The 24,737-nt window shown below is 47.4% G+C and overlaps 1 protein-coding gene across 1 annotated transcript in view; it reads left to right on the top strand.

The window, feature by feature from the left end:
- Window positions 1–24,737, top strand: part of NRG2 (neuregulin 2) — a gene marked incomplete at both ends in the record, with an annotated part of 172,050 nt that extends 147,313 nt beyond the window's left edge. Inside the window, 7 exons of the mRNA XM_082490020.1 lie at window positions 1,123–1,181; window positions 12,659–12,682; window positions 17,147–17,249; window positions 18,188–18,311; window positions 19,615–19,742; window positions 22,422–22,646; window positions 24,080–24,737. Of these exons, the coding sequence (XP_082346146.1) occupies window positions 1,123–1,181; window positions 12,659–12,682; window positions 17,147–17,249; window positions 18,188–18,311; window positions 19,615–19,742; window positions 22,422–22,646; window positions 24,080–24,737 (1,321 nt within the window). The remainder of the gene's footprint in view (window positions 1–1,122; window positions 1,182–12,658; window positions 12,683–17,146; window positions 17,250–18,187; window positions 18,312–19,614; window positions 19,743–22,421; window positions 22,647–24,079) is intronic.

The raw sequence follows: 24,737 nt of genomic DNA, 5'->3' as shown, positions 1-24,737 counted from the left end.
CTGCACTGAGCATGGTTCAGCAGCTCCCGCTGCACCCATGCCCATGTCTCCGTGCTCCCCAAAGCTGGCTCAGCCTGGGAGCTGCTCCAGGGAGCTTACTCGTGAGCTGGTGCACATGTCTGGTGTCCTTCATCCATAGGGCACCATTGCTGCCACTGCAGCATCATGCTAAGGTATAACTGGTGCCCCATGAGCTGGCCCATCACGGCCCATCACGTAATGTTGGTCGGAAGAGCCTCGCAGTTGGGCAGCATGTGAGACCTGTTTGGTTCAGCTTTCTTCTCTGTCCCTTTCTCTCTGTTAACACAGAGACTCTGCACATGCTTTCTCTCTAACCGCAACATAACCCTTTGCCCTGGAACATGCTGTGGGTACTTCCTGCGTAATAACGGGAAGATGCTTGCTGCACACAACGCTCGCTGTCACCTGAGCAGCTGCTCACCGCTCTGTGGTGCCTCTCGCCAGTCTTGTCTAGATAGCAGCTCCAAGGAGAGTCTCTGAAAGTAGCATCCAGCCCATCTCGATCTTCCTGCCAGCTGGTGCTTCTAGCAGGTGAGAAGGAAGGAGGCAGGCAGAGGAGGAAAGGAGGGGTTTGGTTGGCTGCTTGAAGACCCGGGCCAAAAATAGAGCTGGAATCCTGACGTTGCAGGTGCCTGGTTAAAGCAAAGCAAAGAGTAAATAAGCATGTAAAGCCTTTATTTTTCCATTCATCACAATGCACTTTTTATTTCTGACCTTAGCCTCAAGAATGGTGCCAGACATGTTCTGTGATTTCTCCCCTTTTCCCCTCCAGATGTCCAAACGGATTCTTCGGACAGAGATGTTTGGAGAAACTGCCTTTGCGATTGTACATGCCAGATCCTAAGCAAAGTATGTTTGAAGACAAAAAATGCACCACACTACTTAAAACCTCCCGGGCACAGCGGTGGATGTAGAGTGGTCTAGTCAGGGATGGCTCTTGGTGTCAGCTTTGGGCTAGGGCTTAGGGATGCAGGTAAGGGTGAAGGCTGAGAGCAGATCGACAGGAGTCATGGAAGGGATCAGAAGGGGCCTCAGTTTGGTCTGTTTGGGTGTCATTTTGCTATCTTGTTTCTCTCTTTCTGGTTTTCTTTCTTCCGGTAGGTGTCCGATCGAATTCACAGGAGACCGATGTCAGCATTTCGCAATGGTCAGCTTCTCCAGTATGTCTCTTTCTACTTCTCTCTCTCCCTGGTTATTGTAGCTGTGTGTCGTGTCCTTAAAGCAGGTTCTTCTGTTCTCCAAGAGCCCTCTTCCTGTCTTGTGCGCTCCCAGCTCTGCTTGGCCATAAGAGGAGCTGTGATCGTGTCCAAGAGGAGAATCGGGGCTCTTGTTGTCTCCCCATTTGTTAGAATGGGTTCTGCTTTCATTTCTGATTGAACTTAATGTTGCTTGCTCTTTTCATGCAAAATGCAAATAAGGCACAAGGTTATGTGGTGTGCTGTGTGAGAACAGTCTGTGCGATACGCTGCATCTGCTAGCATTACTGTCTCAAGATGGACTATGTTGCGCACTGCAAGAGATGTACATTTTCCCATGGCTCTTGCGAGGGGGTGTGTGAGTCTCTCTGTACCAACTGAGGAAATCACAGCGAGGGCTGTAATGAGATTTCTCCCCAAGGTGAGGTTGCATTTCTGTTTCCAGAAGCTAAACCAAGCATCAGCTGCTGTTCAGGTGAGGTGGTTGGAGGCTGGCTCGGAGTCAGGTCCTGGAGCGTGCCCGGAGGGCTGGACAGGGCACACGTGCACACCTGCAGCCCCAGAGGTCACACTGGTGGCTGCCGCTGTCTCAGGGCTTCCCACACCTCAGCGCCATGCAGGATACAGGTTCAATCTGCCGACTCAGCATCTCAGACTATGTCCATCCTGGGCACAGGGGTGTTCCTGTCTCTCCTAGGGGTGTGGGCAGCGTTGCACGTGTGGTTGTATTTAACTACAGTGACCAATCCTTTAACCTCGTATTCAATGGGTGTAAATACCCTACAGCCCTTCCACTTAGTGCTTCCCGGTTTCTAGTTTCCAGTTCCTATAGGCTCCAGGTCTCCAGAGATGCCTCGCTTAGAGACAGCATTACCTTGGTTTGTTCAAGGCAGGTCATTTTTCCGGGTCTATATTCAGACAGTGTCCCAGCATCGGTGGGATCCCGGTCTGGGTAAGGACTGGCCTGAAAGGAGGTACAGTTACAGCGCAGGACAACAGCCGCAGTGACCCTTTGTGTGACCCATCCTGCCTCCGAGCTGGCCATCTGGACCACCACAAACAGCAGTTTTAAAAAAGAGTCTTTTTAAAAAGAACCACAAAAGAGGCTCTAATTAGTGGCAACCAGAGGAGAAATGCCTCTCCATTATGACTCCTTGATTGCCAGTACTCCCTCTCCCACCGCTCTGTGAGAAGTCCTGCCGTCCTCATCCTGAATTGGCAATAGCAGGAGTCTCATTAGCACGTGCTAATAAGTGCTCGCATTGGACTCCCTTCTACAGAGTATGCAGACAAGATGCAAATGGGCTTTGTGAGACCCTGGGGACAGCTTGATGTTTTTACATTGCCTTTTGTTCCAAATTGGCAACGTCCATTGATGTATTCTTTCAGACTAAAACATCCAAGTAAGCTCTTTTTAAAATGAAATGGGGGTGTGGGGGGGGAAATGTCCTGTTTGGATCTTTAACCTGATGCGAAAGGGTTTCCTTTCCACTTGTAAGACCATGGTGTCAGGGACCGGGGCTGCCGGCAGCAGTGGGATGCTCACCCAGTAAAGCTGATCTGTAGCATGTTTCACGAGGTGGTGTCCAACAGGGTTAAACATTATTGCTACCATGCTGCAAAACCAAAACAGGGGTGAAAATGAGTTTTATGTCAGGAAGATGCCTTTTCAGAACATTAATGGCAAGAGTAAAGAGCGTGTGTTTTTTCCCCAGCCTGCAGAACCCAGCTTTTTATAGGAATGAGATTTAACTTTAACCAACTTTAAAACCGACACATGTACATTTCCTTACCTCAATTCTGCTTTAACCACAGGATAATAAGGTAAAAACAGCTTAACAATCCAGGTTACCTGTCTGAACTTGGATAAAAATCGTGTAAGAAGGTGATTCATATGCGGTTATAGCTGTTTTCACTTTCAGGTCACAGTTGGGTAATATACGTAGCAGCAACACTACAGAAAAGCATGCACCGAATTTGCCATTCTTCTGAGTTGGAAAGGCATTTCACTTCAGTCTGGACTGTGCAAATGCTTACTTTCTACTTTAATCAATAATTAGGGCACAGTAGAAGTTGCTGTTGCTCTATAATTCACTCGGTGCTTCATCCCATGTGGGGCCTGACAGGTCAAAAGCTGAAACAGATTAAATGAGGTTCAGGCATTTCCACTGGAAATAAAATAGCTCTGTCCTGATTCATGTTTTGAGAACACTGCCAGCACTTGACAGATACTTAAATGGTAAATAATGACACCCACACTGCTGTTGTTTTAAATGCATTTGCGATATTTTAGGTTTTCAGGCCTAGATCGGAGCCCTCTGATTCCTTAACATAAATATTAAATATTACAATACGACTTTTAGTAGGTATATCCCAGGGCTGAGCGAGAGTCTCTGCAGAGTGAACTAGATTTAAGATGCTGCTCTGAAAAGATCCTTTGCTGCATTTGGGCCAGAGATGGAGGTGGTGCAGCATCCCAGCATCATGCCGGGTGTTGCGTATCTTCCTTCGGGGAGCAGCTTCCTATCTCACCGGTTCAAACCCGTGTTCAGGTTTCGCGCAGGTAAAACGCCCCATGTTCTGTTGGAGTTCAGGCTGTCTCTGTCGATTTGACAGGTAGCTCTGGAGGTTTGGTTTTCTCTGGTTGTCCAAGATACCTGCTAGACCGCTGCAGTTATGAAGATGAGAACCAGATGTCTGTAGACAGATTTTCTCACACGTGATGTTTCTTTATGTTGCTGTTACAACCATATGGCCAAGTGCCTACTGCCAGACACTCTGACTATATACCCTACTGCTTGAAAATGAAGAGGGAATGTTAAAGATGGAGGGTTTTCTATGCCACGCTCACACTCTTGCTATTTTCTAACAGATTGGTACAGAGGAACTCACTAGGAATTGTATTATTGGGCTAGCTTGGAGACCCCCCAGTCTGTCCCGGTTCAGCCCTTGTTTGGATGAATAACATTTGCTTTTGGTAGGATATTGCAACAAGCAGAATTCAAGCGAGTATCTCAGCGGTTGTTTCCTCTCTGCTTATAAGGAGTTTACAGTTTGTTTTGCTTGCGTTGTAATGCAAATGTAACGGGAAATGTGCTGAGATACCGGAGAAAAAAAAAGCGAAGCACGCTAAAACAGCTACTTATCTGAGAAAATGGATGCATAGTGCAAACAGAGAGCATTGCCCTGGCCTGGAAAGGTGCCGCTTCTGTGGTCCCTGACTGTGTCAGCTCTCTAAACCCGCCTTTACACGAAGCCCGCATCAGTCTAAGCCACCCTGAGGGTCCGTTTTCCAGCAAGGCTCACACCGTGAGGAGCTCTAAGGCAGCAGGTTTATTTAGCGCAGCAGTGGCTGGGTATGTGTAGGCAGTTGGCTACCATCAGTCAGCAAAGGGACAACAACCTGCTAAGCAGCAGCAGCAGCATGGATGAGGGCCTTTGAGATGCTGGCGTGTTGTAATCCCGCGTTCAGTAAGTATGGGCAAAGTCTCACAGGGAAACTTAAAAGCTTTGTCCTGTTTATCACGGGTCAGTTTTAGGACAGTATGAGAGATGGCTTTCCCACGTTTATCAAAACAGAAAACCTACCAAAAGAAGGAAGGAGAGATGTCAGAGCAAACAACTGCACATTCACTGGGATTAAAATAGTTGAAAGGTACGTATCTGAGAAGAAAAAGATGTCCAAACTTAAGATGTGCTGACTTAAGCCTGGTTATATCCCTTTTGTCTGTATGAACTTTCACTGATCTCAGTTGGTCTCTGCGCACGCTCCTCCATCCACCCATGAGGAATCGGCTGATGGATCAAGGTTAGAAGATCATGTTGTCTAGGCTTTAACTAACCTGTAAGAGGAAAGCCTTACAGAGGCTGAACAATATAGCTGAGGGACATTAAAGAAACATTTGAAGCAGTTTTAATTTAGACTGAAGGAGAATTAACGGCAGTGAACAGAGGGACAGTGATTGTCTGCAATTACTATATAAAACAGAGGAATGCCCTAGTAGATGAGAATATAGAAAATTATTTCCATGGGTGACGAGTCATTAAATCATCTTGCTAAAATGTTTTCCACATCAAAGTCTTCATATTTCTATGTCTCCATACAATTATAGTTGGAGATATAATTAATATATATACTGCATTGTACATATGATGGTAAAACCATATCCTCTGCTAGTTTCAGGAGTTAGATCTTGCAGTTATGATGGAACTCCTATGAAACCAGAGGGCTGGGAGATTCTAACTCCAAAATGTGACCTAAAGCAGGAATCCTCCCTGACCCTGGCCACAGGGAGTGCAGTGTGCAGGCAAGGAGTACCCAGCCGTACTGGCAGTCTGAGTTCATGTCATGCACTCGTCTTCTGACCCCTGTTCTCCCTGGCCCCCTCTTTGCAGCAATAGTGCAGCCAGACCCTCATTATTTTTTCACTGGGCTTTTAGACATCTGTATTAGAGGTTTGAGTCCAAATTCATGAAGGTTCCCTTCATAGTCACTGCAGAAGTTTCGGCACCCAAGGATGAGCATTTGGCTAATTGAACTCCAGTGTTGCCATCAGGATGAGACGTCTCATCTTCCAGAGGTGCTGAGGGTGATGAGTACAAGCTCATAGGTCAGATGTCTCTCCCGGAGCCCTGGAACAGGTACCTGCAGAGTCACCGATCCCAGCTGCCTCTGGCTGGCTGTCCATGCACTAAGGAGAACAGAAGTTTAACACATCAAACTGTTGATCCACAGCCTGAATGAACACATGGGTGAAAAGCTCAGCAGTATCACAAAAGAGTGAGGAAGTCTTTCTAACATGAGAGCTTCTGGTGGGTACTGGAGACTCACCCAATTGACAGCTGTCTCCTGGGTCTAGCTTCATAGGCACAACTATGTCTTCCAGCTCTTTCCAGAAGACAGAGGCATGTCCAAAAATCATCCTTCCTTTTAAGAAACTTTGTCTTTTTAAAGCTGTGCTGGCACCTGTATTTCATAGCTGCCTGTTCTACATCAGGTCAAGATCTAACTCTATCTTCTCTCTTCTACAAGGAACTTTTCAGGTCTTTGTAAAACCCTGCTGGAAGTTTAGTAATAAATTGCCAGGCTGGCTGGTTGTAAAGGTTTTGTAAAACATATTGGCAGCTATTTCACTCCTGGTGGGGCCAAGATACTGAAGGTTAAGCATTGTGAGCGGGAACATTTATACCTTGCCTAAGTCTGCACATTTGGATTCTTTCCACTTGCAATTTATGGAACAATTTAGGAATTTGGGATGAAGTTTTATGTTTATATTTGTCTCTTGTCTGTGGAATCTGAAATTTCATCTTAACTTTGCTATTTATTCATCTCCCAAAATAATTGTCACTGTTCTGGAGGACAAGTGTCATACCATTCATCTTCTTGTTTAGTGAAACATTTTCATTTCTGCTTTGTGACCTAATTAAACTTGAAGTCTGTAGCCTGCCTGTAAACATCTCGGAATAAAGCTGATATTCATATACAATGTAATCTAGCATATTCTCCATTTTTACTCCATATTCCATTCTTGGTTTCTTTACAAATTGAGCAATTCATAATTGGAGTCTTCCTACTGCTCTGCTTTGGAAGCACATGGCAGCATTTTCTCTATCCATTGGGAGAGCAGGCTTTCTCTTCAACTTTGGGCTCCCCTAAGAGTCTGTTATTCAGCCATCAAATCCGTTTTTTGAAGGGAGAAAGACAGCTACTCTTGTTGCATGGTACTTGGTGTAGTCATCTGGAAACATGGAAGAGAAGAACTTGAGCTGAGAAATCAGTCTTTGCAGTCGCAGACTATCTTGGTCAATTCTGCTTGCAGTGGGTGCTGGTATGAAAGCGTATCCTGAGTTCCAGCTTGATGTGTCTCCCAGGGCTGTAGACATCGAACGTTTTGTGTCTTGAGTCTGGCTCCTGATCAATTTGCTGTGTGGCAGGAGATTTCCTTTTCATAGGCATTACAGATCCCTTCCAACAACAGGTGACAGTATGAGTATTTCCAAGATGAGAACCACCATCTGTTCCTGAGCGTGCACCGCACCATCACTGGGTGTGATCTGTGCAATGATCTCAGCAGCATGATTCCTGCCCTACCATAACACATTTCCTGCAGGTTGGATGTCTGGGTCTTCCCATCAGTCATTCCTTCCAAGGAAATTGCTTTCATCAAGCCTTTCCAGCCAGAGAAGCATGAAGTGTTTCTACTTGCAGTGTCTGTGTCAGACTATCTGGGCTGGAAACAGAATCGCGTGTTCCCACAGTGGCACACAAACTGGGTCCAATGCTGATGACTAAACTGTCATGGAAGCAGAGCAGTGTAGGTTTATCGGGGGAGAGGCTTTTTATTTTTCTGAGGGATGGTCCCATTCACTCTGAAGTCACCAGGCTGCAGCCGGAGGAGTGTTCAGAGGTCATCACACTGACATGTAAAAGTGACCCTTCTTGACAGGTGGGTTTTGGACGCTTGCTCCTCACACTGAGATGGAGTGTCCCCATGATAAATGTACCACTTCAAGCTCTTCTGGAAAGGCCTGGTCTGAATTTCAGCTTCTCTGTTCACTTCGCTTCAATTCAGCAGTAGTTTCCTACCTGTTGATTGTGATATAAAAATGATAAGCAGAAGGATGCTTCTTTTTAATACCTACCATTCTGTTTCCTCTTCCACCTCTTACTCATCTGAACCCTAAACCAATATTTAGCAGCATTTTAAATTCCACGAATATTCTACAGCTTCCTTTCAATGACATGATAACTGCCGACCACCTAATTACACGGTGGTGACTACATTGTGGTGTGGCTGGGTAATTACAGGGCACTTGTGGTTTGTCAAAACAGGGTTATTCCTGTCCCCTGGACAGCAGAACAGGTTGCCCTTTGGGATCTCCTGAAGTTAATTGCATGCTAATCCACAGCAGCTTGCTAATACTCTGTAGTTATGTATCTGGACCCTTGAGACCTACCAAATTGTTTTTATTGATACAGTACTGGAAAAGCTAAATGGCTGTGCTAAGTGGCTATGGAAAGTTTGCAGACTTTCTGTACTTGGAGATCCCGTGTACTGCCCAGCCCTTAACACGACCACAGTGTCCTCTGTCCCCAGCATCACGGGACTGTCTTGCATTGCTCCCTGTACCCCCCGGGGGAAGTCTGGACCAGGATGCTGCAAGTATTACTCCCGTCAGTACAATTTATTATCAATAGTCTGTCTTGCTGGTCCTCAGATGTTAATTCTGCACTTTGTTTCATGCCTCAAACCATGTTTGTGACCCAGATGCTCTGGGGGACACAAGCATGTTTGGGGGGAATAACGCATGCGGTAACTAAACATCTTAACACCGTTCTTGGGCAACCTGAAGTCCACATGAGCACAGGCCCAGGTTTCACAGCTGTTTGCTAAGTTTTTTATTCTTCTTAATCATACTATGAATCTGCAATACAGTGAGAGCCATCTTGTCTTGAGGTATTACTCCTATAAGGATATTTTAGATTAAATGTTTTTCTCTGTTCATCTTTTAAAACAGGTAAAATCCATTATAGAGAAAAACATAGTCACGAAGTCACTGCGTATCAAGTAAGTGTAGGACTTTGTCTTCTGTCCAATGATGAGAAAAAAATCCTCCACAAAATCTGTGACAGTGGGTCCACAGAGTACCCACCCTACTGGTAGCACCTAAATCCAACTGATTTTGTTCTTTCAGTCCACTTCAGCTGAATTTTTTCAAGACCTTTGGGGTACTTGAGCGTAAGGTCCATGCATCACAACTCTTCAGCAAGTCCTGCTTTGAACAGCTGAGTGGTACCAACCTGAATCCCATGCAGATGTGCTGCAGCTGAGACAAAGATTGTGAAAATGAAACATTTTTGCTATCTCTTTCACATTTTTTGCCTTTTTCCTTCCCTCAACTCTTCCATGCTCACTGCCTTTCTGTTGAACAGCCCTCTGTCATACACACAGTAGTTAGGTATTTGAACATTTCCAAACTACTAGTCCAGTCTCCTTTGGGATCAACACAGAAGCTTTTAGGTACAAGAAATAACCTAAATACTGCAAAGTAATGCATTAAAGAGGCCAGTAGCTACTGTCTCCGTAACACTGATGGCTGCATTAGGAAGAATGGGTTCTAAAGTCCAGCATTTTCAGAAAGGTTCAGCAGGCACATTTGGAATGAGATTTTCCAAAAGACATGTCCCTGCTTTAAATAGTTTGGAGAGTCTCACAGCAGTTCAGGGTATTCAGCCCTAGCTCTGTGCCACGACCAGGGAGCATGCGTGGAGTTCGGACAGAAGGTTGATGATGTGAGAAAAAGTAATACACCCGTTTCCTCAGCCTAGAGCTACAGTGCTGTCTCACTGTAATTTATTTGTGTAGTACCCACTGGATATATTGCTTCCAATGGAGCTTGTCCGGTGGGAGTTGGAGAGTACTGCTGCGCTCCTGGCATGTATCAGTTTGTCTCTAAGATGGGATTCATCCATTTGATCTTAGCTATCCCAAAGGCTCCCTCTGCCACAAGCCTGGCACCTCCCCATTGCAACCACCTCTATCAGCCTGGAGTGAATCCCCGTCTGGAGGAGCTGGAGGACTTACCTGGACCTCATGCTTCTCTCTGTGTGGTTAATGGCCACAGATGGGACTGTTGCCCAAAGGTCTCTAGGCATCCCCAGCAGCCAAGTGTGCCAGACTGCCAGTCTAACTGGGAGCGTGAGTAAAATGCAGATTGACTGAACACAGTGCAGGTGCTACACGTCATGCTGAGCATCTTCTTCGACTAGCAGCAAATGTAGCCCAAAGCTTTTAAAGATGTGTTACTTTTCCTGATCAACCTCTTAAAAAAGCAAAGGAGATTTCTTTCAAACATGGCAAGCAGCCAGAAGTATCTTTTGCTCCAAATAAGTTGTTGTGTCTAGGAGAAATTTTGATTTCTCAAACATGTTTGCTTCCAAGTGGTATATTGTTGATATAAAAGAGGCGTGCACTACGTGGTAACCCATGTTTGTGAAGATGATACCCCTCTGATGAATGCAGAACGATTACATTTTGAAGCAATGTTTTTCCCAGAGCTGGGGTCATCTCATTAGCCTCTGGATTGTAACGTGTTGAGTAGTTTTGAACAGTCTCTTCTTTGGAGAAGAGGCAAACCCTCCAAATCCCAGCCTACTCTTGAATTGTCTCCTCCTTCACTGTCCCAGCACAGAAAGCAATACCTGCCCAGGCTGGGAGGACCTCCAGAGCAGGGGAAGGGGAGAGTGGCTCCCTGTTTGAAGTTATGGGCGATACAGAAGCAATGTCTGTAGCCTGAAACGATGATAGAGAAGTGTTTGAGTAGCCATGGGCATCAGATGCCGGAGCATAGGCTGGGGTAAGGTTTCCTCTATCTGCAAAGCTACCGGTGGGTTTGTAAGCATAGGCAGGCACGTACATTCCAGCTGCTGCGTGGTTGCATGGTTTCTCTCGTGCTCAGGGAAACTGCAGCTACGACACAATGAGGCAGCTGGCTGTATCTGCTCCGTGGGAAGCCAAAAGAAACTGCAGTTCTGACGTGAGAGTGACAGCAGGAAGGCTAAAGTTTCTCAGGTCCTGCCCACCACCTCTGTTTGCACAGGAATTTCTGAGTTTGCAAAAAAACCCAAACAAACAAACATGAAAATGTTTTGAACTGCATCCATTTGTAGCTGTAGATGTTGCAGCAAATCCTGGAACAGGGAGGAAATGTGGCGTTATAGGCAGTATGCAGCGATCAAATGGATCAATAGCATAGATACTTAGATGAAATTTGATGTATCTCTGCACGCATTTGTCATAATGTCAGGTGAAACGGTGTGTGTCATGGCATCATGCCTTAGGAAAGGTCAAGGCTAGATGCAATAACCAAGAGGTTTATGATAAATGTATTCTGTCCAGTTCTCTGCTGCCCACCACATCGTGTCCACGTCACTGCAACTTGTACAAAATGACTGTGAAATGCATGGTAGAGTTTGCCGTTCCTTTTGCACAAATGTGAGATGTGAAGCAGAGACCAGCCAGGTTTTGTGGCCTTTAAATTATACAAAATTTAAAGCGACCCAACCCCACCCAACTTCTGCCCCTTTAAAAAAAAAAAAAAAATCCCAATCAGTATTGATTTGAAGAGAAGAACCTGCTTTAGAAAACGTATTTTCATGTTCTGTAACGATTAGTGCTAATTTCCCCCTCTGCCTAAATTTTGAACAGCACTGCAAAAGAAAGCCAATATTTCTGTGCAGCAAAAAGCAGTTCCTGTGGAAAATGTGGCAGATAAATCTGGACATCTCCAAGCTGCAAATAATCTTGTGTGTATGGTGATTGGGAACAGCCGAACTCACTTTTCTGTACAGTGATAAGTATGGAGCACTTTAATGTTTATGTAAGAAAACCTGTCTTTAGGTGAGGCCTGTACCCGCAAAATTACTAAAATTCGGGATGCCTGGTTTGGATAACTGCGTTTTTTGTTAGATAAACTACTTGGCTTGGCACTACATCTGCAAGATGAACTGCAATCTTACTTGTAATGAATATGGATCTGAAAGCAGATGCTCCAATTTGTGCTTTTTTCAGCACGCTGGTTATTTCCGAAACAATGCAGAACCACAGCAGAAGCGAAACGTGGAAGATCACAAACCTGAGGGAAACTTTCAGTGCAATTTGCACTTTTAGATCCACAAGGGATTCACTGCCTTGCCTGGGCAACAAATCCCTTGCGGCATCCGCGGTCCGGCTGCGGATCTGTACCGCCAGGAGCAGTGCCCGCACGACTGACACGCCGTCAGGTGATTTACGGGCAGTGCTGCCAGATGACGCTGTGCGTCCGAGACCAGACTCGAGGTCGCGGGCGGCAGAATCGTGCTGGCGGGCCTCAGGGCCCCATGCAAGCGCCCGCACATCTGTCTGCCCAGCGCTCGTCTTTGCTGCAGAGGCCCCCGGGCAGAGAGCGGCGTGTGAAACCATGCAGGGCGCATTTTACCCGTAGAAAGTGAATGGATGGTTTTTACCAGGTTCATGCAGTCGCTATGTGTTTTGACCTGTCAGGAGTTGTTTCAGAACAAGTGTACCTTTTTTTTTTTTTTTTCTTTTCTTTCTTTTTTTTTTTTTTTTTTTCTGCTTAATCTGTGAATTCCATATCAGGTACTAACAAACATGGCTCATCTCAAAAGAATTCATAATTAACTAAAAGAATTCATAATTAACTGAAAGAATTCATAATTAACTTCCACTGCAATTTGTTTGGGTCTTTCTTTACGTAAGATGTAAGCTCTGGTGGGAATTTGAAATGCTCTGAAGCATACACTGTCTTCTGTGTAACTGCTGCTGAGCCTACAGAAAAGCTAAACTGCTGTAACTGCACAGTGTGTTTGTATATTAGAGATCTCTGACAGACCTGTTTTTCTTTTTCTCTTTCTCTTCCTTGTCTTCTTTCTGCATTGGCAGAGCATCTTGGATTTGAATTAAAGGGTATGGAACAACCATTCATTTATTAATCAGAAGCCATTAAGAGCTGCCCACATTATATTTATGGCTTTAATGGGATGATTAAAAAATCAGCTGTTCTGTTCTCTTCCCTGGCTCCAAGATAGATGTTTGGATTGAAAAAAATAAAAAAAATAAAAAAAAAAAAAAAAGCAAAACAAAATCTAAATGTAAACCTATAAAAATGCACGTGTATTTTTAGCAGCACTTTTTTCTTTGTTTCACGCAGCAGCCTGGTGTGTGTGGCGTGACTGGGATGTTACAATTGCCATATGTCTCCTCATTCAACATGCTTTTGTGTATTTAACTGAAGAGCTGGAGTTTGTGTCCATCCAAAAGGTTGCCAGCAGGCACCACTTGGGAACGGGCAGGCATTGCAGGAACGGGAAGGCAAGGTTTAGGAAGATTAGGGATTTTATAGAAATTGACGTCCTAGACACACTAATCTCCACTGGATCCTACGAAGGGTCAGGATGAGCTTTGCTGGTCCTCCTCCCAAAGGTTAGTGGCTTGGTTTTGTTCTTGATCGGGAGGAAATTGTTCCAAGAAAGGTGGCATGAGACAAGTTAGTCTAGAAAACAGTGAGCCCAAGGAAGTCAGTAGTCTCCCATGAGAGCGGAGGGTGTAATTTTGACCATCGTGGTGTCAAGTAATGAAGTTTTGGAAAGCACTGCAGAAAACTTAAATGCTTTAAAAAATATTCCCTTTGGGCAATTACCTGCTCCTGCCCAGTTCTTATAATCATAATATTTTTCTTCCATTCTCCTCCGTATGTTTTTAGAAATATGTCAAGTATGTCTTGAATAAGCACCTTGGAAATCAAATCCTTGAGGCTAGGTGTCCCATGAGTGTACAGGCCAACCCTAGGGAGGGCTTGGTCAGATGAGAGTAGAGAGATTTATCTTTATCACTTAAAAACATTGACTTAGCAATGTCACCTAGAGCAGTTCTTCACATGAAGATGCTTCAATCCCTTTTGCTAGAGGTATGAGGATAGCAGTCTTTCACTTCTGGATCCTAAGTTGTCTTCTCGGGTCCCTGAGGTGGAGGGACATGCGCTAGTTGAAGCTGGAGAAACTTTTCTCCTGTTTTTTGCGTGCCTGATCCACCAGGGCTGGTGCGTATCCCCCAGCAGTTCTTCCCTGCTGCAGAAAATGTGTGCATTTTGCGGTCAGGTATTTCAGAGAAAGTGGTGCTGCTAATGCTAATACACTTAAATAAACTTTAAAATTGAGGATTTTTGGCATCCCTTTTTTGTTGACCTTTTGTCCTTTTCCTCATCCATTCTCAATGTCATCACAGAGCCACACACATCCTGTTCCCAGTCTGCAGCCGTCTCTTCTGTGTCATTCGTCTTTCACTTTCATGTGTTGCTGTGACACCCATGGCTGGATTGTGATTCTGTCGGCATTGTGTGGCACCACATGGTTTGTTCATAGTGTTTGCTGCTGTAGAGTGACGATGCTGCTGATGAAGACGTGGTGTTTGTAGAGCGTAGAGACACAAATGGACAAGTCCTGCTGCAGGATCTTAGCTTCTCAAATACAAAATTGTAGCATGCATTCTCTTATTTTCCTTCTGTTACTGTTGAGATGTTTTTGTGCAACATGGAGATACTGTGTTATCGAGAGTCAATGTTAACGAGATGTTAGGAGCCAAGCTAAATTACTATCAGTGGGTCATTTAATTTTTAGTATTGCTGCAGTGGCACACAGCCTCACACTTGACTGCTTCACGTAGCAGGGCTGTCAGCTCAAGACAGAGAGGCTAAATCTGCATTTCTGATGAACTGAAACATTCCCCGTGCAATTCAGGTGAAGGTTCAGGACAGTCAGACATACCGGAGTCAGGGTCCCATACTGGCATGATCACCAGAACATAGGCTGTGATTCGAGCCTTGGGCAAAAAATGTTGTCATATGGGTAATAGTTAAAAAACAAAAAAAAAGCCATACTTTTTGCTCTTTCTCCCTCCTCCATGATTCAAAGGGAAGGATTTATGCCTGGGAAAAAAAGTCTTTGTAGCAAAAAACATAGCTGGTGAAGAATCTTGGAAAAAATTGGCTCCGTGGATGGGTTCATGGTGAAAACTGACCTGCTGACCAGCCTTTTTTTTTTTTTTTTTTTTTTTTTGTAATACAAGTAATTTTTGCTGGGTAGTAGCAAAATTCTTGCCCAGTGCCATCCGTAAACAGGACGTGATCCTTGCTGGTTTTCCCGATTCTGATAAAATCTCTGAAACACCTGTCTGAAGGAGAGAGCTGTACAGCCGGAATCCAGGTCCCAGAGGGGTGCAAGAGCAAGAAAACTTGTCTGCCATGGTTGCTGATGTCTGGAATAGGGCATCTGTGCAAGGGAAACACGTTGCTGAAGGAGGTGTTTCACCCCAGAGTTATTTCCCCATGACAGCTCCACCTGGTTCCTTGTGGTAAAACACAAGGAGTAGAAGGTCAGCCAGGACCCAACCCCCCCTCTATGGGCAGGTCCCAGGCCGTACAAGCTCTGAGGAGGTGCAGAGCCAGTTGGTGAAGCTGCTGCAATGCAGTAACTTTCAGCCCAAGCGAGACCCATGACCTGTCGTTCCTGGTCCACACCACCGTGGAGATGGGGTGTGGGAGAGTCTCGGCTGTCCTCCTCTCTAGTGAGGGGTGGGACATTGCCTTCCTGGCAACTCCACCAGCACCCCAAGCACGTCATGACGCCAAAGGCCAGTGCACAAACGAAACGGAAGGAAATGTATTCCTTTAAACTGTAGCTTTGCAACACAGGCACGAAGCAAGCTCTGCTGGTTATGTTTTGCATCTCCATGCCAGGGCTGTCATTCTCAGCCCTCGTTTAGCAGATCTTTCTTCATTCCCATTTGTCCTGGTCCCGTCTGGGGTCCCCCAGGTCCCCAGTAGTGGATTTTGGCCTAAACCACGACACCATTTTAAGAGTTTTGAGTAGAAAGAGATAAATATTTTTCCTAGTGCTTTTTTTTTCTTCCAAAAATGCTTTTTTCCTTCTTAAAATGGCAAGGTAAAATTGGTCTAAATATTCAGTTATCTGGAATGTTTCATTTCTTCCCCCTTGCTTTTTTGCTAAAGTCTAGGCCCAGGAGTTTCTGGGACCAGACCTGTTTCTCTTCTGGTTTTGTATTTCATTATTTGGTAGCACTGGGGATATCATATCATCCATTCGAGGTATTTAGTGTGGCATGGTGAACCATGCCGAGCGCAGCAACCATGGCATGAGTTTTATTGCCTAATCTATATGAAAAAATATTTCAACGATTATTAAAGACATCACAAACCCCAATAACTTTAACATTAGCACGTAGTATGGGGGCATGAGGATATCGTTCATAGATGCTGAACTAAAATGCTTATGGCAGCTGTGCACTGAATCCTTCTTTCACTCATCCAGCTGGAGAACCAAATTGCCTCTGCTGATCTCAGTGGAAGTTGCTGGATGTTGGCAAGAAGAGCATCTGCTCTGGTGTAGCCACAGAGGAAGAGGTGTCCTTGCCGTGCGATTGCTGCCTCGGCATAGTTCAGTTGCACTGCAAGCGACATCCTAGTGTTTCCTTGGAGCTGTGATTAACGTGAATGAATTTACTCACTTCCAGCATGGTCTGGGTTTTGATGCAGGTGACTGAATTTTCTGTTTTGAAAGGTGGTCCATGACAAATGGTGGTATTTGAGAGAAGCAGCAGCATGCTGCTTGAATTTTGCGTGTGAATTTACCTGGTGCAAAGGAATTAATCGCTTCCTAGGGTTTCATTAAAAATGCATAACTGTAATTGGTTACTGTATTTTAATTACTCCACTCCCTTTTCTTTGTCTAATGCGCTATCACTTTTCCATCCTCATTCTGCTTTTTGACTGTTTTAGGATGTCCCTTTCAGCACCTACATGCTTTGGGGCCTGTTGCTCGGTGGTTTCTGGCACACCGCCGAGCTCCAGGGCATGCAGCCGCTGCAAGGAAAAGGCATTCTGAGTCCGTCAGAGCAGAGAGCCTGTGATGAGAGCATCACAGGGCATGCGTGTATGTGGTGAGTGGGGGATGTTCGGGGACTTCCTTGGTAGGCTACTAAGTTACCGAGAAGGGGGGATCTGCTGGAAGGGAGAGGAGAGTTGTGGGGCTTTTTGAGATTAGTCACCGAGTTACGCTGCGGGAAAAGAAGAGAAAGCGAGAAGCATGTTTGAGCGCAGAATGGGAGAACTACTGAGCAAGAGAGGACAAAGGTGCAGAGAGACGAAAGGAGTGAAGGTTTCTTGAGGGGTGAGTAAGGTTGGGCCAGCTGGTCTCAGGTTTGGGGCAGCTATTAGAGACGGGCATTGGACTGGTAGGAGGTCTGACTGAGCCCTGTTCTCCATCTCACCCACATGCAGTGCTGGTTCCTGTGCAGCCAGATGCATCCCTGGTGCTGGAGCCCATTTGTAACTAGTTTCTTTCTCTCCATTTGCAGAAGCGGAGGAGCTCTACCAGAAGAGAGTTTTAACCATCACGGGAATCTGTGTTGCCTTGCTTGTGGTGGGCATCGTCTGTGTGGTAGCCTACTGTAAAACCAAGTGAGTATGGGCGGTTAACAGACAATAATTGGCCAGAGGTTACTGAGTGGTAGTGTTCATGCTTCACGCTTTCACGCTCTTCACCCAAATGCTATTTTAAGGCGATCCCGTGCTGTGGTATTCCCAGGAAGGTGTCATGAAGGAGGTCAGGGAAGCCATCTACCAAGCTGTGCCTGAGCAGCATTTTTTCCTGGGACCATCTGCTTATCCCCTGAATCAGCATCATTTTGCCCAGCCAGGTGATGTGTTACTGGGAAAAGCTGGCCCCCAAGCCAGCAGCTCGTCTCCTGGGAGCAGAAGCACACTGGGCTGCTGTGCAGGAGCTGTTGCCTCAGCTATGTACATTTTGGGGACTTTCAAAGCAATCTTGATGGAATAAGAGTCTTGGGGACCTCTTTTATGGCCAGCCTTCCCAGCCCGGATAGCAGCTTTGTCCCTACTTAGCCTGCACCTCGCCTCAGTTCAGGGTGCCCCTGGGACACGGTGAGTCTTGTGGAGTGGATGTCCTGCCAGGGGCACAGGTAGGCTTTGCCACTTTGTGCTCAATGCAGGACAGGCCAAGTGCCTTGCCACCAAGGCCAAGCCAGGACCTGCTTCCCCTTTTCCTTCTCCCGGCTTTTCTCCTCCGCTTCCAGTGCCGTGGTGCCCCTGCTGCCCTGCATCGTGCTGGGCTTTGTCTTGCAAAACAGGACCCTGGACCCAGCTTCCCAAATTGCCTGTGATGAGAAAGGTTCACCTTTCTTTGAAAAAGCAGCAGAAGGTGGCATATGTTGAATGCCTTGTTTCTTCCTGTTTGCAGCTTTCCACAAACACCATTGAAACATCAAGTGTTTCCAAGGCTTGCCCTCTCTATCGTCTGCATCCCCCAGGTGTCTCTGGGGGCAGAGAGCCCCATGAGATAGGTCTTCTTAATAGATTTTTTCCTTTCTGTTTTAAAGGAAACAAAGAAAACAAATGCATAATCATTTACGGCAGAACATGTGCCCTGCCCATCAGAACAGGAGCCTTGCGAACGGACCAAGCCATCCACGTTTGGATCCTGAGGAAATCCAAATGGCTGACGTAAGATCTTTTGTCTCCATCTCCCTGCGTGTTACTGAGTCCCTATTTTCCGCCAGGGATTTGACGTGGATGTGTATGCTTACACATCTGTGTGCATGTGAGGGAGGGGCAAAACACTAACAAACTTGAACAAAAAGATCAGATTCGGCATAGAAACATTTCCAGACCCAACATCTGAAGGGAAATGTGATTTTACTTTGAAGAACAGGATGAGATTAGGGCCCTCGAGACAAGCTTGTTTTGAGGAATCAAGTGTGATCCTGTTTTCCTCTGAGAGATGTTCCTGATGTTTCCTGTTTATTAAGCTGTCCTGTTAAGCCCCACTTCGCGGCATGATGAATGCGATTGGCGTGGTGGTGGCCAGAGCTGCCACGGTGACCATGTTGTGCTGAAGCATGTCGTGGTGAACTGGTCAGCACCGCGTTAGCCCACCTGCCCATACCAAGACTTGCGTCCTGGGCAAAGTGGGATGTCCTGGTGGGGTGCCAGTGCCACACCAATAAGAACGATCTAAGAATTTAGGACATGATTCAGAAGGGCGGTTCAGCCACTCTCATGACTTCAGTCACATGAGATTCCCATCAAATTCCGTGAACTCAATAGGACTGTCAATGTGCTTAAGTGCCTTGCTGGACCAAGGCATTGAAAGGGGTCAGGAAGGCGGGAGGCAGAGCCAAATGAAAAGAAGTACTGATGGAAATGACTACGATGAATCGGTTACAAGCACAGCTGGGTCACCCTTTGGATGTTAAAATGTAGCTAGATTGAATCCCAGCCATGAAGGAAGAGGGAAAGGGAATTTCTAAGAACCGCAGCCCTGTGGCTGCAAAGTACTGACTTCCCCAGAGAGCTTGGTGTCCCTGTGAAAAGCAGTGCTTCTTGTTAGATGAAGGAATATCTCAGCATAAATATTTGGATTACACCTGGTGTTTCTGTAGGACTTGTGTCTCTGGCAGATCTCATGTGGTTGTCTCGTTGCCGGTACTCTGTCGGGTGTATAACCTCCTGTGAGCAGAGATGTTTTTCTGCTCAGTAGCTACACGTGGTACCGCTGTCCTCAGGGGAACCCTTTGGCTTTTCATACCCTTTTGCAGTCCCTGTGCCACGGCCCTTTTGCAAAGTGTTCAAAGTGCAAGGGCAGAAAAGAGCTTCCAACCTCCTTGTCTCTTTCCATGGGGTGTGGAGCTGCCGGGTTCGCTCAGTCCTCATCTGATTTCACCAGAAATAATCAAGGCAGATGAATTTGGCTGTGGCAGCATTGGCAAGCTGGGGGCTGATCTGTGTGATTCTTCCTATTTTACAGTATATTTCTAAGAACGTTTCTGCCACCGAGCATGTGATCCGAAGGGAAACTGAGACAACCTTTTCGGGAAGTCACTCCTGCTCCCCGTCTCATCACTGCTCCACAGCCACTCCAACGTCCAGCCAGAGGTGATGTATACCATTTTCTCCCGAACTTTCTCCTGCTGTTTGCCTTAGGATGCTGTGAGGTTCAAAGCCAGTAAAAGGTTTTCCTTTCACCTCCCTTTCTGGTTTTACTTGATGTTTGGCACTACACTGGCATACAGGCCATGCCGACGCTGTGGGTCCTTGCTGGCACAGTGAGTTAGCCAGAGTTGTGGAAAGGCGTGATCCTTGGCCTGCAGCGAGGTGCCAGCAGGAACCTGCAGCGCTGACATAGCTGGAAGCTGGGAGGAAATGAGGCTGGGCTTTCATGCTTTGCACAGACACAAATGGGAGGATGTATCTAGGGAAAGGTTTTGCAAGCTGTGGTTGCAACCACACTGGACACCTGCAATAAGTCATTAAGCACGCACAGGTCGTTCGTTTCATGCTTGACTTATTTAGAATGTATTTGCCTTGTGGAAGGCAAAGTACACAAAATATAAAATGTTTTGACTAGTTCCTCAAAGCTAGGTTCTGACTTGGGAGTCACAGTTTTTCACCAGAGAAAACACTCCTGTGTGATTTATCACAGTCCAGAAAGTTGCATTAGGACCTCAGCCTCTGAGGTGGTGGCACCTCTTTCACTGGAATTCTTTCTGAAGCTCTCAGGAAAGCTGGGGCTAGCAGGAAAGTACCAATAATTCTTGCTACGCAGGAAGAGGCATATTTTTTTTTTACACTTCGACATAGCCATTGGGGGGAAGAGCAGCATGGCTCGGAAGCCGAAGTTCTCACAGTTTTTGAGAGCATTTAAATGGCAGATGGAGCTTTTCTATTTTTATGATGTCCAGAAAAGTCCTTCAAATGCTCTAGAAAAAGTCCTGTGCTGTTTCGAGTTTTGATGTTCAGGTTCTTCCTCTTACGCAGCTCTTGTGCTTCTTCCAGTGAGTGGCGGTGGCTCCCTAATAGAGCACTTGCCTTTGAAAAGTGAGAGCGAGATGCAGGGGTCCATATCTACAGCCTGTCAATGACGTACAGATCACATTGCATTGACTTTATAAAGCAAAAGATGTCCCGGATTATTTACTTTATTAGCCCAATATATTTGTCCACGTTCATCCAGGAAGCAATGAATTCTTTCAGCTAAAGCCCAAAGATGGCTTCTGGCAGGTTTCTCCGGGTTTCAGGCATTCATCAGGGATGAGCAAGTACTCTCAGCGTACAATGCGTCAAGATCAACTTCAGATATTGACCTTAGGTTTTCAGGTGAATTCCTCCTCAGACTCCTCTGGCTAGACCTCCATCAAGTAGAGAAGGAGCCAAGAATGACTTGCTGGGCTGGAAATGACTGCCTTTGTCCAGGGAAATCCTACCCCTAGTGAGCCAGACGGTGTGTTTTCCCGTTTTTTTTTTTTTTTTTTAATTCATATGCTGCAGCCCAGCCCTGGCTAGGTGTGTGCAAGCTTGAGCCAGGCGCACAGAGGCTCCAGTGCCTGCAGAGCTGCACCTTGCTGGCCTTCCATGCTCACTTCAGAGTCCTGGGACCCCATGGCCAGCCATCCCTGGGCACCTCCTGGGGGGGAAAAGTTGTGTCCGGAGGGCAGCAATAACACATGACAGCTGTGGGGAGACACCTACCTTGCGTAGCCTCTGGTCCTGGCTACCTGCCACCTGATCTTCCTGAGTCAAGTGCAGTGAGCAGGTGTTTCTTGAAGTCATGCCAGAGGCAAACTACTGGCATAATCAGGCTCCATTTTACTCCATCAGTGCCTCTAATGAGGACGCCATTTGAAGTTATAAATGAGTGTGGTGGTTGCAGCCAAGCATGTGCCTGGAGCCATCAATAATTAACAAGTTCTTGAGAAGCCTTAATGAGGCCTGCTGTCCTCTGCAAACCCCCACCCAAAATCCTCTGCCAGCACAGCTTCACCTTTGCAGTTTGGGCGTCCAGAGCTGTTGCTCTAATGCATCACATGTTTCTGCTATGAAGAGGGGTCAAACTGGTGGCCATGACATGGGTGGCCCCCCCTGGTGTGCGCATGACCCCATGCGTCCCTGGTGAGTCCTTATGGGATGTCTTCTTCGCACCAAGACTAGGGCAGGTAGAGCTCCAAGTGCTCAGTAAGGTCTAGCCAACATATCGTAGTTTTTCTCTAGCACCTTGAAAGTCTTTTGCTGCTAAAATCTTCTATAAACAGGTGGAAACTGAACATCTAGACCTACCTTTGGTATGCTTTTCTCTGCTGATGACGAAGTAACTTTGAGTGGTTTTTCTCTGGCTCCTTTCTGGTAGCATTGCTGAAGGGGCTGTTGCTTGGCAATGCAGACGACCCATTTGAAGATCCTCTGCAGATTTGCCTTGGCACGGCCAGTGCGTTGCTCCACACCCAGAACATTTCGGAAGCACAAAGCAGAGTTGTCCTGGCCTCCCTCCAGAGGCTGTCCTGTCCTGTCCCTGGCCGTCAGGAGGTGATGTGATAAATACCTGGTATGCACTGGTTTGCCTTTCTCTACCCTCTGATCGTATTTCCAAGAAGTAGCAAAGGAAGGCAAATCAAAGGCAGGGCTGAGAAGCTGGGCATCCCTGGCCATATGTATCCTAGTGAGAGGGAGAAAGGGGTCACCAGTGCGGAATAGAGTGTGAGCTGTGCCTGCATGCAGCTCTTTGGAGAAGACCTTGGTGGGGTTGCCTTGCTCACTGTCCATATGGGGTTTGGTCCACAGACATGAAAGCCACACCTGGAGCTTGGAACGGACGGAGAGCCTGACTTCAGATTCCCAGTCTGGGATAATGCTGTCCTCGGTGGGAACCAGTAAATGCAACAGCCCTGCATGCGTGGAGGCACGGGCTCGCCGTGGGGCCGCCTTCTGCATTGAGGACTCACGGAGACCCATGACGCAGTATCGTGACTCGGTGGATTCTCTGCGGGACTCACCGCACAGCGAGAGGTCAGACCCCACTGCTTGGTGCTTGCCCTGGCACAGCAGAGGCAAGCCGTGCCCTCTGTGCCAGACAAAAAATTTGCCTCTGCCCAGACCAAGAGCAGCAGTCCTGTGTTAGCACTGGAGAAACTCCAGCTCTGGTCCTACCAGAGGAAGCCACTACTGCAGGAGACCACTCTGGTAGGGGGAGCAGCAAGCACTGCACCCTGCTCACCTGCTGGCAATGTAGGTTTGGAGCGCAGGGATGAGAGGAGTGGAAAATACCTGTTCGCAATCAGCAACTGGTGAAGAAAAACTGGTTGAGAGCACACCCAGGGCAGCTTGGTGGGCTGGCAGCTCAAGCAGAGTCTAGCCCTCAGGTATATGGGGAAAAGATGAGCATCCTCAGCGTAGTCCTGGATGGCCTGGTAAGCAGGGGTGCTGTATGTGGGCACAGCCTTGGGACAGGACCCAGCCTTCAGGGGAACGCAACTGCAGAGCTGAGACACCATCAGTGAGAGCCAGCAACAGTCATCCCCTTCCTGGGTCTGGTTCCTCATGGTGCAGAAGCACATCTCTACGCTTGCTACAGTGTTTTGTGGGTAGCCACAGGCAACCCTGTGTAGCCACGTGGGCATTTTCAGGCAGTTATCCTTCAAGGCAGTGGGACTTGTCCATGGGGAAGAGGAGAAAGGCAGCATCTGCTGCTTTCTCATTCCTGTCCCTGGTCCATTCAGGCAGGCTGACCCAGCTCCTACAGAGGTTTCATACTTCACAAGACACGTGGGTAAAAAAAAGCACTGGGTGAGCCAGGGAGCCTGGGCAGCCTGAAATGAGCAGAGACACCAACTGGCACTGTCAAGAGGAAATGAAATCTGCTGCTTAGAAAGAGGTGATGCCAAAGGAAGGGCTGTTTGGAGAGGGGCTAGACCAGACGTGAGTTGCCGCACTGATGTTGTCACTAGAGTAGATGAAAGCGATAGAGGCCTTTTTGAGACACAAGATTTTTGCTAAGGCAGAGGAAGGCTTTCCCCATGTGTGACCTGAGCAGGGGGAGGGCATTTCGGGGACCTTCCTTGGAGACAAGCCTGGTAGCTTCAGAGGGAACAGAAAAGCAGCTGGCAGGCAGACGAGAGGCAGGGAAGTCTTGACTCAGCCTGCTGGCAGATGCTGCAAGGTTTGCAATGATGCAGGGTGGGAATTGCACACTGAGTCCCTCGGGAGGGGCAGTGAGTCCTGGGATGCACAGTGCCCAAGCGCCCACCGAAGGCATCAGCCCGTCCTCCCTTGGTGCAGCGGTGCAAGGTCCCTTGGCCTGGTCCCCCAGAAGATGCTGAGCTCCAGGACCAGGTGTACTGGAGACTTCATGGGTGTCCATGCCAGGCGTTCCGCGGAGCGCAAGCGCAGCTGGAGGTTTTTGGGGTTGTTTGGTGTCCAAACGGAGGTGTTACTTCTTTCAGGTACGTGTCGGCCCTGACCACACCAGCACGCCTATCGCCTGTCGACTTCCACTACTCGATGGCCACACAGGTGCCCACCTTCGAGATCACCTCCCCCAACTCGGCGCACGCCGTCTCCCTGCCGCCGGCGGCCCCCATCAGCTTCCGCGTGGAGGAACAGCAGCCCCTCCTGCGGCGGTACCAGCTCCCCTTCCAGGACACGCAGAGGTACGACAGCTACTACCAAAGGAAGACCTACCTAAACGACAGCATGGGGAGCCTGCCCTCCAGCCCCTTCCGCATCACGGAGGACGACGAGTACGAGACGACGCAGGAGTACGTCACAGCGCTAGAGCAGCCAAAGAAAACAGCCAGCAGCAACAGGCGGTGGAAAAAATCCAAACTGAACGGGCACGTCCCCCACAGAGCCAGAGCTGTCCGGGACTCCTTCTCCTTCAGCAGCGCCTCTTACAGCGAGTCTGACGAGGAGCTGGTGGCCGAGAGCACCCCCTTCCTAAGCACTCAGAACAATGAGGCGGCGCACACAGAGTCGCCCCCGCTCCACCGGCCGGGTGACAGCCGGACTCACTACTCCTGCAGCAGACACAGCGCTCACGGGGAGAGCGGGCGCAGCAGCCTGGCGCACACGACGCCCAAACCGGACCCGGATCCTCTCTAG

The sequence above is a fragment of the Vanellus vanellus genome, assembly GCF_965231255.1.
Source record: "Vanellus vanellus genome assembly, chromosome: 13".
NCBI classification, from domain to species: Eukaryota; Metazoa; Chordata; class Aves; order Charadriiformes; family Charadriidae; genus Vanellus; species Vanellus vanellus.
Note: the sequence above shows the minus strand (reverse complement) of the source record. Positions and strands in the feature narration are given on the sequence as shown.